The sequence below is a fragment of the Phaethon lepturus genome, unplaced genomic scaffold (genome assembly GCF_000687285.1).
Source record: "Phaethon lepturus isolate BGI_N335 unplaced genomic scaffold, ASM68728v1 scaffold4670, whole genome shotgun sequence".
NCBI classification, from domain to species: domain Eukaryota; kingdom Metazoa; phylum Chordata; class Aves; order Phaethontiformes; family Phaethontidae; genus Phaethon; species Phaethon lepturus.
In genome coordinates this window covers 42,679-55,627 of record NW_010511251.1, presented here as the reverse complement: position 1 = coordinate 55,627, position 12,949 = coordinate 42,679, and the positions used below count along the sequence as shown (strand labels likewise).

Genomic DNA, 12,949 nt, shown 5'->3' with positions numbered 1-12,949 from the left:
GCTTGGGAAATTTATCAAAGTCTGAATTGTTTTAATACCTGTTTCATTTTAGGCATTAAATTGACTTCATTACTTTTGAATATAATCTTTGTAGAATAGTTACATGCAAATAGAAATTTCCTCATACTTGGTCATCATTCAGCTTTACACAGTAAACTTTTCTTCATGTTTTCCTTCATGAGAAGCATTCAAAAGATTACTTTAATTGCATCTTTCCAACTCCATTATCCTGATCTGAAAAAGGCAGTATACATTTTATGTGGCTATTCTTAAATACGAATTCTGGATTTTTTTTTTCCCTATGGCTACTATTCATTCATTAAGACACACTACTTTGGTATTTAGGGATAAAGGCTATGGAAAAGATTAACATGTCTCCTAAATCACTAAAAAGTACAAAAAACATACTCCCCTGTCGTGGTTCAGCCCCAGCTGGCAACTAAGCCCCACGCAGCTGCTCGCTCACTTCCCCACGGTGAGACTGGGGAGAGAATCGGAAAAGTAAAAGTGAGGAAACTCATGGTTTACTCCAATTTATTATGACAGTTTAATAAGTAAAGCAAAAGCCGCGCACGCAAGCAAAGCAAGACAAAGAATTCATTCACCACTCCCCATGGGCAGGCAGGTGTTCAGCCATCTCCAGGGAAGCAGGGCTCCATCACGCATAATGGTTTCTTGGGAAGACAGACGCCATAACTCCAACTTCTTTTTTGTCCCAGCTTTATATACTGAGCATGACGTTATGTGGTATGGAATATCCCTTTGGCCAGCCTGGGTCAGCTGTCCTGGCTGTGTCCCCTCCCAGCTTCCCGTGCATCCCCAGCCTCCTTACTATCAGGCCAGCACGAGAAGCTGGACTGTCCTTGACTACTTAGCAACAACTCAAAACATCAGCACGTTATCAACATTTTCTCATCCCAAATCCAAAACACAGCCTCACGCTAGCTTCTGTGAAGAAAATTAACTCTATCCTGGCTGAAACCAGGACATCCCCCTACTTTCACAATTGCCAAAATGTGCAGTTGTTATGTATGAGAATATATTTGAACATACATTCAAGTTCATCTTAAGCATAAAATTCTTCTGTTTATGGATACTTACAAAGCAATCTTCCAGTATTTTCCCTAATTTTATCTTTCACTGAGTTGGATATACTGCTTCCTATGGAAAAATATACTATTCATAGAAACGTACCTTTTACAGCTGAATTGAGCTGATGAAGAAGGATTGGTAGGTCTCTTGTCTTGGTTTTCCAAGTGCTTGGATATAAGAAACGACTTAAGAAGAAATCTTGACTTCAGGAACATCCCTACAGTCGTAGGGGAAAGGGTGGTAGTGGGAGCAGAGGAGAGTTTTGGGGTGTCAGAAACAAGAGAAAGCTGAGGGTGGAGTTTAGTATGGGGGACAAGGAAGAGAGTGGAGCAGCGGAAAGACTTGATTTGAATGAGTACCAGAGTCAGGAGGAGTAGGGTGGTGGACCCAAAAAGAAGGGGGAGAATAATAGGAACATGGCTGAAGTTGAAAATAAATTCTGCAGGGAAACCCCTAAAATTTTGGCTTCATGGCAGATGCTGTGGACTTTCTCCCTGGTGGGACAATGGGAAAACCGGGATCTTGTAAGAATACGTGTTTCCACCTTCCATGGTAGAAACAAGAGGGGAAATAATTGGCTCCATCTTGGAGTCTGTCTTGTGAATATATCCCTGATGAGTTCTGCGTAGAGCTCCAGGAGACACTGCCTTTCAGATCTGCCTTTGTAATAGCACTTAAATTCACTACTGAAGGCCTCCTGTAAACAAGTCAGGCCTTCTGTTTGCTAGTGGCTTAGGTCTCCTTTTTGTTAAATGATTTGCTAGGTGACAAGCTGTACGTACGTGCATATGAACTGCTGTAGGCACACCCTGTCATGTGGTATGTGGTCACCTCATGAGCATACTTCTGTTCCTGGGACAAGGAGGGCACACACTCCTCTGACACCTTGTCTAGAGAGAGAGATCTTGGATGAAAGGTCTTTGCAGACCCAGCTGTCTCCAGTGATACACATGTATTATATATATGTGGTGGAATTTGATTCTTCCCACCATACCAATGCTCAGGAACTAGTTGGGAAGTACTGTAATAAGCCAGTTGTGAGGAAAGAAGACTAAGCACTCTAGTCTGAGATACGCTCCCAACTGGCTTTCCAAACAACTGCCTGAAAACTGCCGTCGTTTGGAGTGGGACTGTTTAAAGCTGAATGAGGAGAGGAGATAGATAGTGCTATGAACATGAGGAGCGGCAGATGAATGCTCAAAGAAATGTCTCTGCAAAGAGGAGACGCTCTGCTCAGGACAAAAATTCACTGTATATAGTATCCTTAGTTAAGACTTGTTTAGGGGACAGCACTTTCATCTCGGAATTGCAAATAGTACATGTATGGTACATCAGAGGAGATGCTGATCTGAAGGACATCAAATCCACAGTGTATTAAGACATGTTGTGAAAACCCCATTAAAAAAATCCCTGCAATTATGTATGTAGGAACCACAAATGACTAAATACTATCACTTCCATATATTGACAGCAAATTGATAAGCTGATGAACTCTGGAGTTTTCTGATTTGGGTTTGGTCCACAAACTTTATAAAAAATGTTTTATCAATCAGTTTCATTTCCATATAGTTTCCTTACTTTCTCCTTGTTATGCTAGGTAGGAAATACTGTAAGAAATAAATGCTTGAAGGTAACTTACAGGTGTTTACTTGGCCAAATTCTTACTTCAAACCAGCTTTTTTTTCACACTCAGGATCTTGGTTTGCTAACTTTAAATTAATAAAGCACCTAATCAATAAGAGGTTTGAGATGGATGCAAAATGAAGAATTAAGCTCTTTATTTATCCTGAAAGATGCGGAAACTTCTGAGGCAGACGTGTAAAACCTACAGATCTGTCTTTCTAGGAGCCTGCATGGTGCTGGACCAGATGATGTGATTTACTTGTCCTTGTGAGAGATCTGATGAAAAAATGTGAATGCGCTTTTGGGACTTTTAACTTCTATGAAAGAATACTTGAAATTTGTCATACTGTGCCTGTTGTTAGGAAAAACAGGGCTGCCTGCTGAAATCTGTGCTGTTTGGTTCATAGAATCATAGAATCATTTTGGTTGGAAAAGACCTTTAAGACCATCGAGTCCAAACCGTACATCTAGATCATTGGTAAAGATATTGAACAGAATAGCATGTTACCTTTTCAGTACGGTTTTATCTCGTTCAGAAGAACATCTCCTGCAGAGCTGTCCAAATGGGACGGTTCCAGCAGCTCCCCAGGACTGTCACCTCCAGCTCTCCTTCTGTCCTTAGTCTGTGTTCAACAGCAAGACGAGCAGTAAGCTGGGTCCCCCACTGCCCACCTGCACACCCACATACACGCTACCATCCTGGCCTAGATGAGCCCTCGCTGGGGTGAAAGAATAGCCTGTTGTCCATCTCCTTTGGCCCATCTCCAAGACTGACAGCCAGGCACGGTTGGGCTGGGTTATTTTCTCATACTGATGCTTTTTGACGGGGAGCTGGAGCATGGCGACACAAGCTGTTTGACGTAATGTAGCAGTTCTTGTGCCTGTTTGCCAGAGCAAGTCAGGTGAAGTTTGCAAGCTGTCAATTAATATTTTTTGTCTTAAAAGATTTGTTTAAGAAAGACCCTTGTGACTTTATAGACATCAATGTGTAAACGCCACACTGCTAGAAGTCAGCCATCTGGACTTTGTAATCTGGCAGGTAAACAGAGAGACCAGGCTCTCTGACATCTCTCAGGTTATTGCTGATCCTATGAACGTTAACGTTTCCAAAGGTGTCTCTTTGCTTCGTCACATTTCGAAGACTCCATTAATTTTGTTTTCACTTGTTTAAATATTTATTTTGACCTTTTACCTCCTGGTATAACCTTCTGGCTTGTTGGACCAGCCAAATCAAAATACACTGATGTGCTCTGAATGGTCTTGCTGCTTGTATAAACACGCTGCCTAAACAGCTCTTGCAGAACCAAAGAGCGAGTCCTCCGCCCTACTAATAGCACTTAAATTCACAGCCGAGCGAGTCTCGTTGTCCATTTCAGGTTACCCGCACAGGTAGGGGCTGTGCTGAGATACGCCAGCTGCTTCTCTTACCAGCCTTCGTACCCCGCGTTCTTGCTCGCATGCAGGGTTGTTCCCCCCACCAGGAGTAACACTGAAGTCAGACCAACACCGTGCTGTTATCTGTTCGATGCGCAGGTGCCACTGCTGGAGTACCGACTCTGCTGCTGGTCCTGGTGGTGCCCACCCTGGGCGTCCTCGCCTGCGCGGGATTCTGAATGTAGCTGGGTTTACCTTGTCCTCCGCCTAACACAAAGGACTCCCTTTGAAGATGAGGACCACGACTTTTTGATTCCTGTGGCACCATCCTAAGCCAAATAAATTACTTTAAGATAAATGACCCTACTGATTTCCTATGAACTTTAAGAGGACTGAGGCATCCAGGAACTCCTTCATGAAGTAAATCAACTTTTGAAAGGCTAAGAAATATTTTTAACTTGTTCCAATATGCCTTATAAAACACTTATGCTGATCTGTGACAGTTGCATGATTCGGTCCAACGGGGCAAGTTACAGTGTTAAAACCCAATAACATAGGCTGTACAGTGAAAGTAAAATCACCATACGTAGGTGCTTTAACTTGAATAACAAATTGTGAAATATAATAGAGATCGAAATGTTGATTGTATGTGATAAATGTAAGAGTACTACGTCTGTCTGTACTATCCTATATGTTTTGTGTACTGCATATTTTTGACTGGCCCCATCATCATTTATTGGGATTACAGGTTTTTAGAGAGACAGTCAAAGCAAAAACATTTCATTTTTTCCAAGCTGTATTTCTTGCAGCTATTGGGTAAAATTCGAAGGACTTGAAATAAAAGTCAGTGTCAAGGAATTTTTTATTTTAAATATGTTCAGGACACCCGAGACATGCATAGCATGCTCAGCTTAAAGGAATTTACCTGTGCTTCACTGACACAAGATTTACCATATTCCTTCTCTTAAAACAATTTTGTTGAGAAATTGTCTTATGGTCGTTGTTGCTGATTTTGGGAGTCAAATGTCAGCTTTCAGGGAAGCAGCGTAACGTACTGGTTTTGATTTTGTATTCTTGCTATTATTATTATTAAGGTAGCCATATAACACTTAGGAGTTTGGAGACGGAGTCCATATTAAGATCAGCCAAGTGGACCATGAAATGGTAGGAAAATGTATGCTATTTTTTAAAGTTAAAAGATTTAAAATATAAAAAAAAAGAAAAAGATATACAATAAATGGCAAAAACAGAGTAGCACAGTAAAAAAAATTATTATATTTACATTTTTATGCTGCAGATGCCAGGTGTTACCTTCCTGTAATGAAGGCGTACATTTGGGACAATTATATGCTTTTTCAAGAACTTCATATTATTCTAATGTTCATAGTGTTGTAAATAAGAGTTTTAAAGTTCTGAGACTGTTTCCCTATTTGATAGAGTACTGAATGATCCAACTGTGTCTTAGTACATGAAAGTCAGATCCCAACTGTTAGTCAAAGCTAAATGTTTACTACGGCCTTTGCAAAATGGGAACTCTATTAGAGATAGAGAATGTTTTTGTTCTGACTGTGTCTAGAGTGTTTCAGTGTTGGGGTTTTTGTTGGTTTGTTTGGGTTTTTTTAAGTTGTTAAAGAAATGCACATTCCTTTCATTTTCCATGGTGTGCTGGGAATTAGTTTGAGTGTGAATGTTGAAGAAACACAGTGATATTGAATCAGCTGGCTCAAGTAATAGTGCAATGTCTGATGCTTCAAGAATTACAAGCTTTGAATCATATTTTATTAGCACAACCTTGCTAGCTACTTAGAAATAGATTTTATCTTTTTAGAACTGATACTGTAGAGGTCCGTAATAATAATATTTACATGAAGCAAGAATAGTTCTATTAATAATTTACACCCCCCTCTTTTATTTGTATAATTTTGTACTGTATATTTACATGTAAAAGTGTAGAGTCTTCATTAAGAAATATCAATAATACTGTTTTAGTTTAATTTTAACTATTTGTTACAAGATGAAAATTTTTTAAATAGGTGAAAGTGATAACTTCCCTATAGAGGAATGTCAAAGTGTCAAACACTACTGAGTTTCATAAATTGTATAATTATTTGAAAGAGAAATGAGCTGTCTTCATACATAAGAAACTAATATGCTGTAAGCCTTCTGTACAAAAAAATTGTGGTTTATTGTGTTTCATTTTGTTTGGTTGTTTTGCAGTATGACTCATTTTTATATAATCTACAACCACAACTAAATCTTTTGCCAAATGCATGATTGCCTTTTACTTTTCTAATACATGGTGTAAAAAGCAAAACTGTTTAGTTTTTGCATGGAAGTGACCTGGGAAAGAAAGACACTTCTGTTTTTTAAATCAGCAACACAGATGAGGTAGGTCTCACATACTGATCAAATAGTTGGAGATTTTTCTGTTTCACATAATTGTGTAAATTTGACTGGGACCTTCAGTTTCAAATTGTTGTCAAGTAAAACTAACTAAATGTATCATCTGCTTTAAAACGCAAGGTTCTTAATTAAAGTTTATATAGAGACATATTTGTTGTTTCTTTATATTTCAGGAAAATTGATATTACTATTATTTGATACTGATGAATATTGAACTGTTTTTTTAGTTACTTTTTATCTTTTTTTTTTCAAATGAGTAGAGCAGGACTGTGCTTTGTCCTTTTTATGAATGAAAAGTAAATTACAATTAAATAAATGTATTAATGTTACTCAAAATATAACAACTGTCTTTTGAATTGGAGCTTTCTAATTTCATGACAGTGATGTGGTCATCTCTGACAGTAAAGGTGTGGATGGCACGAGGCCCTGTGTGTCCCTGTCCTGCCTTCTTGTGAGTTTTGCTGGAGTTAAAGAGCTTTTGTGGGATAAGGGTGGCTGTTTTGCTTTGATGATAGGTCATATAGATAGGAAGATGTCCCTAACGTCAGTGACAGAGAGCCTCTTGAGAGCTTTTCAGCATTTTTTGGAAACAAGAATTAACCGAGCAGAGTATTTGTTTCAGGTAATGTTTTCGACTCCAGTAGATACATTACAAAGACAGATGGCTGAAATGGCAAAACTTCGTACTGATTAAATGCTTTGTGTGATCACGGTTTCAAGACGTGACATCAAGCATAACAGAATGAGATGCTGCCTGCCTTTGAGGGGTCATGTTCAGGCCCTGAAATGCACAAATGTGGCACATAAGTTTGCGAAGCTGGTGGTCATATTGCAAACTTGCTTTCATTTAACTTCAGAGATACCAAATGAGAAGAGTCAATGGGAGAGTGTTGCTCAGGCCCAGCACCTAAAAGAGTAAGTCAGTCAGAGCAGGGCTCAGACCGGGGGAGGAGGACGTTATCGCTACTTTGATTAGGTACGTTTTGTATTTTTATCTTGGTCTCTAAGAGAAATAAGGGTTTGAGTCTCTGTCTGCCAGTTCTCTGCTAATGATTTTGCACCTGTTGGGCGATGGCAGACAAATTCAGCAGCTATCATACTGAAGAAAATCATAGTGTGAGTAGAACGTAGATATTTACATATGGAATTTGCAACAAAGGTGGCTGCAGCATGGTCACTGGTGTTACCTGTTCTGTTTGGCCTGCCATGACACCCAGCCAGCAGACACCTCCAAGCCAGGTACAGCTCACCTTGCTCCTGCCTGACCCAGGGTGGGCAGCACGGGACGAGTGTAGGCTGGGGGGAGGCCTGAGACACGGCATTGCAGGAGAGAAAAGTACCAGAGGGCAGCTGAGATCATCTCATGAGCGAGGAGGGGAAGAAAGGGGCATAGAATGTAAAACCATGGGAGAAAGGTTCATTATTTCCACCCTTCAAAGAACAACTTATTTTTCTTTGAGACAACTTTGTTTCCAGACTTCAGAGCCTCTAGCTACAGAAGATGATCAAAAATATGCCTTTAAATATTAGATATCTGGCTGAAGACCAGGTCTTCTTGATCTGCCTCAGCATTGCATTCATCTACACTTCCTATTGGAATTAAAATTAAAATGACATGCCCAAATACATTCCCATACAGATCTTGAAATAGCTCCAAATGCTATTGTTTGGAGATTTTTTTTATTTAAATACATCATGGAAATGTCTATCTTTCAGGGTATGGCAGTTCAATATGGGCTAAGGATATTTCCTTGGCAGCAGTATAAATTTCTGTAGCTTCTAGCACTTGTGTAAGCTCCATCCTTGGACATGTCATCCAGTGGAATCTTTTCACGGTGTTAGGAACCACCTGCCTTCAGAGAGCAGCAAGGTCTTGCAGAAGAAGATTTGCCCTCCTCATTTCTTCCAGAGATTTTTCCGTATGTTTTTCTTTAACCTTTCTACCACTAGTTCCTTTTGCTTTGTCATTTTAACATTCTTCTTATTTCCAAAAAGAGAAGAAAGAACAGAAAGCACAAAAGTCTACATGAATGTGAAATAAAAAACAATGTTCACATCTCAAACAGAAGTAGCACTGTCTTGTCTTTTCTTGAAAGGCTAACAAGATTTTCTTTTACCTGGATGCCAATTAACCAAGTCTGCTCTAAAGGTTGTCATGAAAAGTCACATGAAAAGTGTTTCCTTCACTTTAGTTGATCTTGACTCTGGTCTATTCTCTTGATGAATATGGATGACACTGGAAATTATGCCAATTTTACTTACAAAACACTTAGAAAACTCATGATTTAGCTGGAAACTTCAACAGGCAACCACCAGTGAGCACTGATGAGTGGATTTTACTGGTCTATATTTAACTAGGCTAATAGTCTCTTTAAAACCCGATGCCTTTGGTCTTTATTCCGTTGTCACAACCACTAACTATCTGCTTCACAAAAAGGCATGAAATGGTTCCTTTCTCTCCCAGAGCAGGCAGCAGAAAAGGCACAGTGCCTTCTGACTCATAGAGGGATCTGTCGCCGAGGATTTGAATCTACTTGCCACCGTCTACTCACGGCAGATCGCAGTGTGGCGATACAGCCCTTGCTGTATTTTAATACTAGGCTTGGTCAGCTCTAGGGCGCTGTGCCAGAGCCATACGTCACCTCGGAGAGAAGAGGATCAGACACTGCCCAGCACAGATGCTGGGTCAGCAAAGTGCCTGGCATAAATGCAGCTATGCTGGCACAGGGTTAGCTAGTGTTACGTGGGAAAGTGGAATAATTCCTCTGGAAAAAAAATGTCTGCCACACGGGCTCTGCACCCACCAGGAGGAGGCACTGGACAGCCTGGCAGCGGAGGCACGGTGCTGAAGGCTGGCTCCCACCCGGAGGTACAGCCCAAGGGCGCTGGGGTGGTACAGGTGCAGTCTCCAGCTGCAGCCGTGCGTGCACGCTGCAGTACACCCTGCCCTGGACGTCGCTGATGGATGAGCGCAGAAAGGAGAAAATTACAGACCTGCTTGACTTCTCCCTCTTCCCCATCCTACTCCACATCCAGTGCTGGTAATGGTTTTCAGAGGGAACCCTCCTCTGCAGCCACGTGAAACAGCTGCATTTATAGCAGACTTAATCTCATCCTATTTTAGATGAGCAAATAGGATGGACAAATCATTCCCCTAAATGTGCCTACCCACTGGCTATGAAAGAGGCATAGCTCTAAATGGTAGCTATGTCATGCTGGAGAAGGCAAGTCCCACCCCAGCGGTGTTATGACAACGTGCAAGATCAGATGCTGGTAAAAAGGCACATCTAAGTAAAGAATACAGAGATACTGACTGGACATCGTCCCCTCTAGAAGGCTGTCACGGTGTCACCTCCATCCTTCAGTTATTTGACGCCTGCTGAAAGCATCATATAGCAAAGTGCTTCTATGGCATTGAGATAGTCCAGTGCCAGCCCTCCTGTTCTCCGCTGCCTGCTCAGCTCCAGGCAAATTCAGATCCTCGCTGGTGGTCCAGCAGGCACGCAGCCCTGGGTTGGCACGTGCTGCAGGCAGCAGGGCTGGACGGCACCAAAGGGTCATTACCCGGCTGCAAGCCGGTGTTAAAGCCTTCAGGAAATACCCGGTTGGCATGACCCCAGGGCTGTGGAGGACACGCAAGCGAGCAGGGCAGTTGTCCTTGGAGCACCAAGTCTCTGGCCAGCCATGGGGAGCATCCCTGGCCTTCAGAAATGGTGCATTCAGCACAAGACACTGGATTGTCCTCACACTCCAACAGGAGGAGAGAAGCAAATATTTCCCTGGATTAAGGCCCGCGTCATGTGAACGAGGAGGATTTCAGTGCCTGGGAGCTGAGCCGAGCAGGCAGCGCTCCCCTCGCTGGCGAGCCCTGCAGCGAGCAGGCTTCGGGAGCGCGCAGCGTCGGCGGCTCAGGCACCCGTGCCAGTAACCAGATTAGCTGCACGGTGACATTCATTTCTGATTCTCACAGGGAGAAAGATATAAAAGCACAAAGTTCCCAGAGGCACTCATCTCGAGGGATTTAGCCTGTCCAGACAGCTCCCTGTCAGCAGCCGCTCTGCAGTGCCTGCAGCACGGTAGCACCCATGGGATGCAGCGGCTGATTTGTACTCGTGGAGCCAAATGCTGTTCCCAAGCTGCTACAACCTCTTACCATCCACACCCGGGCTATTTCGTACAAGGCGCCCATTAGGGACCGTCCCTGGCCGACGCTTCTCCCAGCATTGGTTTTCGGGCGCCGCAGTCCCAAGCCATGCCAGGGCCCCTTGCAGCGGCTGGGCAGCGGCGGTGTCTGTGTCTCGGGGCTGGCACTACCACCTGCACAGGCTTTTTTAGTTTTCTGTTCAAAATCTTCAGGGTTACTATAGGTTCTGCAAAAGCTCAGTTCCTTACTTAACCTGTATCTGCAATTGAAAGCGGGATGGGGACATGCACAGGGCTTTCGGGCAAGGCTCTGTGTGACAAGGCTTTTGCTGATCCACCTCTTACGCCTCCGCGTTAAACCACCGCATTTGTCTTGCGAGTCCATGTTTAGCCAATAACATTCATAAAATCATATCTCGCTTTCTCTGCTGTTTTGACCAGCGCAGGAGGTTTTTAGCTATAAATGTTGAGATATATGCATCAGTCTATGCATCTCCTCTATGACAGGACTCTGAAGCAGGTAATTATCAATCTTAACAGTGTGTTAACTTACTTAATAGTGTGTAACACCTTCCCTATGGATTGACCTGTAGCTCAAAGACCTGTCAAAAATCAGCCAGTTCTCCACAAAGCTCCTCTATGCCTGCCCTGCCAGCACGCCACAATACCACTGTAGACCTCCAAAATGTGTGCCGAGGCCAAGGTGATGTCTCTTCTGGCATCAAATCCCAAGACCCTTCAGCCAGCTTCAGCCCCTGATTTGATCTCAAATAAAAAGTAGACGATGGAACAGTACAAAAGAGTTTATAGGGGCTGATTGTATTCATATACATGAGCCTTGTACAAGTAGGTGAAAGCATGCACTGGGGTTGTAACAGAATCTGACAAAAAATAATACCTGAAGCAAAAAAACCCACAAAAAACAGAGATGAGCTCTGCAGTTTTTGTGAAAGAGCACGCAGAATGACTCCACTGGGTTCTGCTCAGCAGTTTTCTATCATTAACCCACAGCACTGATTTTTCTGTGATATTGTAGACATGATGATTTAGGCAGCAGTACAGGAGAAAAGAGGGGAAAATAATTCTCTTTAAACAAGGGAGGAATCAATAATTCAAACTCTCAAGACTGAGCCAAACGTGCTAATACAAATGACCTAGAAAATAGCCTAAATTTTCACTGTTAGTAACTGTCTGTTGGTATGCAGCACAAAAACCCTCTCCTTTGGGGATTATTGATTCCAGGGTGTAGGAAAATGGGATTTTTTTAGTATGATATATATATAACAGTATAATAATATAAAACAGTGTAATTGCTGACTTGGTCTTTTTTTAATCAGTACTGAGCAAGCTAGAAGACTTCACTCTGTCAGGAACACGGGGTCACAGGGTGCATGGTCTTAGTTAACACGGTTTATTTCCCTGCCTTGCTTCTGCCAGAATATCCTTGCTGGGATGTGATAACCTGGTGGCTTCTGGCCAGTGCTCTCCCTGCGCTCAGCCCTTCAGCAAACATAAACTAAAATGGGTATTTCCATGATCAAAAATACTTAACCTCTCTTTCTTTGTCCATCTGTCTGCCTTTCTTTGTCTTCCTTCCTTCCTTCCTTCCTTCCTTCCTTCTTCCTCTCTTCCTCTCTTCCTCTCTTCCTCTCTTCCTCTCTTCCTCTCTTCCTCTCTTCCTCTCTTCCTCTCTTCCTCTCTTCCTCTCTTCCTCTCTTCCTCTCTTCCTCTCTTCCTCTCTTCCTCTCTTCCTCTCTTCCTCTCTTCCTCTCTTCCTCTCTTCCTCTCTTCCTCTCTTCCTCTCTTCCTCTCTTCCTCTCTTCCTCTCTTCCTCTCTTCCTCTCTTCCTCTCTTCCTCTCTTCCTCTCTTCCTCTCTTCCTCTCTTCCTCTCTTCCTCTCTTCCTCTCTTCCTCTCTTCCTCTCTTCCTCTTTTTCTTTTCTCAACAGAAAAACAGAATTAGGAACTTGAACATTGGTAGTATAAAGCCATCAGCAAAGAATATCATCCCTGGTCATCCTCTGAAGCAAAACAAACTCCCTTAAGGATTAGCCATATATTCAAGACATTTTGCAAAGACTCCATTTCCCAAATATTTCTGATACGAGACAGAGGTAAAAACAGCATGACTGTTACTTCTAGCCCTGCATAGGCTTCTCCCAGAAGCTCTGAATCAGATTTGGAGGATCAAGGATATATTCCAGTGATTTAAAAAGACTTGGCATCAGAGTCATGGATGTCTTAACGGATTTGAAGTCATGTGTCTGAAAGTTAAGCAAAAACATATGTGTTATGCATTACCTGGTGGCTAACAC

The 12,949-nt window shown here is 42.4% G+C and overlaps 1 protein-coding gene across 1 annotated transcript in view; it reads left to right on the top strand.

Moving 5' to 3' along the window:
* The window catches only part of LOC104617943 (contactin-1-like), a gene marked incomplete at its 5' end in the record, with an annotated part of 32,823 nt that extends 26,002 nt beyond the window's left edge, over nucleotides 1-6,821 (top strand). Inside the window, one exon of the mRNA XM_010283394.1 lies at nucleotides 4,249-6,821. Coding sequence (XP_010281696.1) covers nucleotides 4,249-4,328 — 80 coding nt within the window. The remainder of the gene's footprint in view (nucleotides 1-4,248) is intronic.
* Between the last annotated feature and the right edge of the window lie 6,128 nt (nucleotides 6,822-12,949).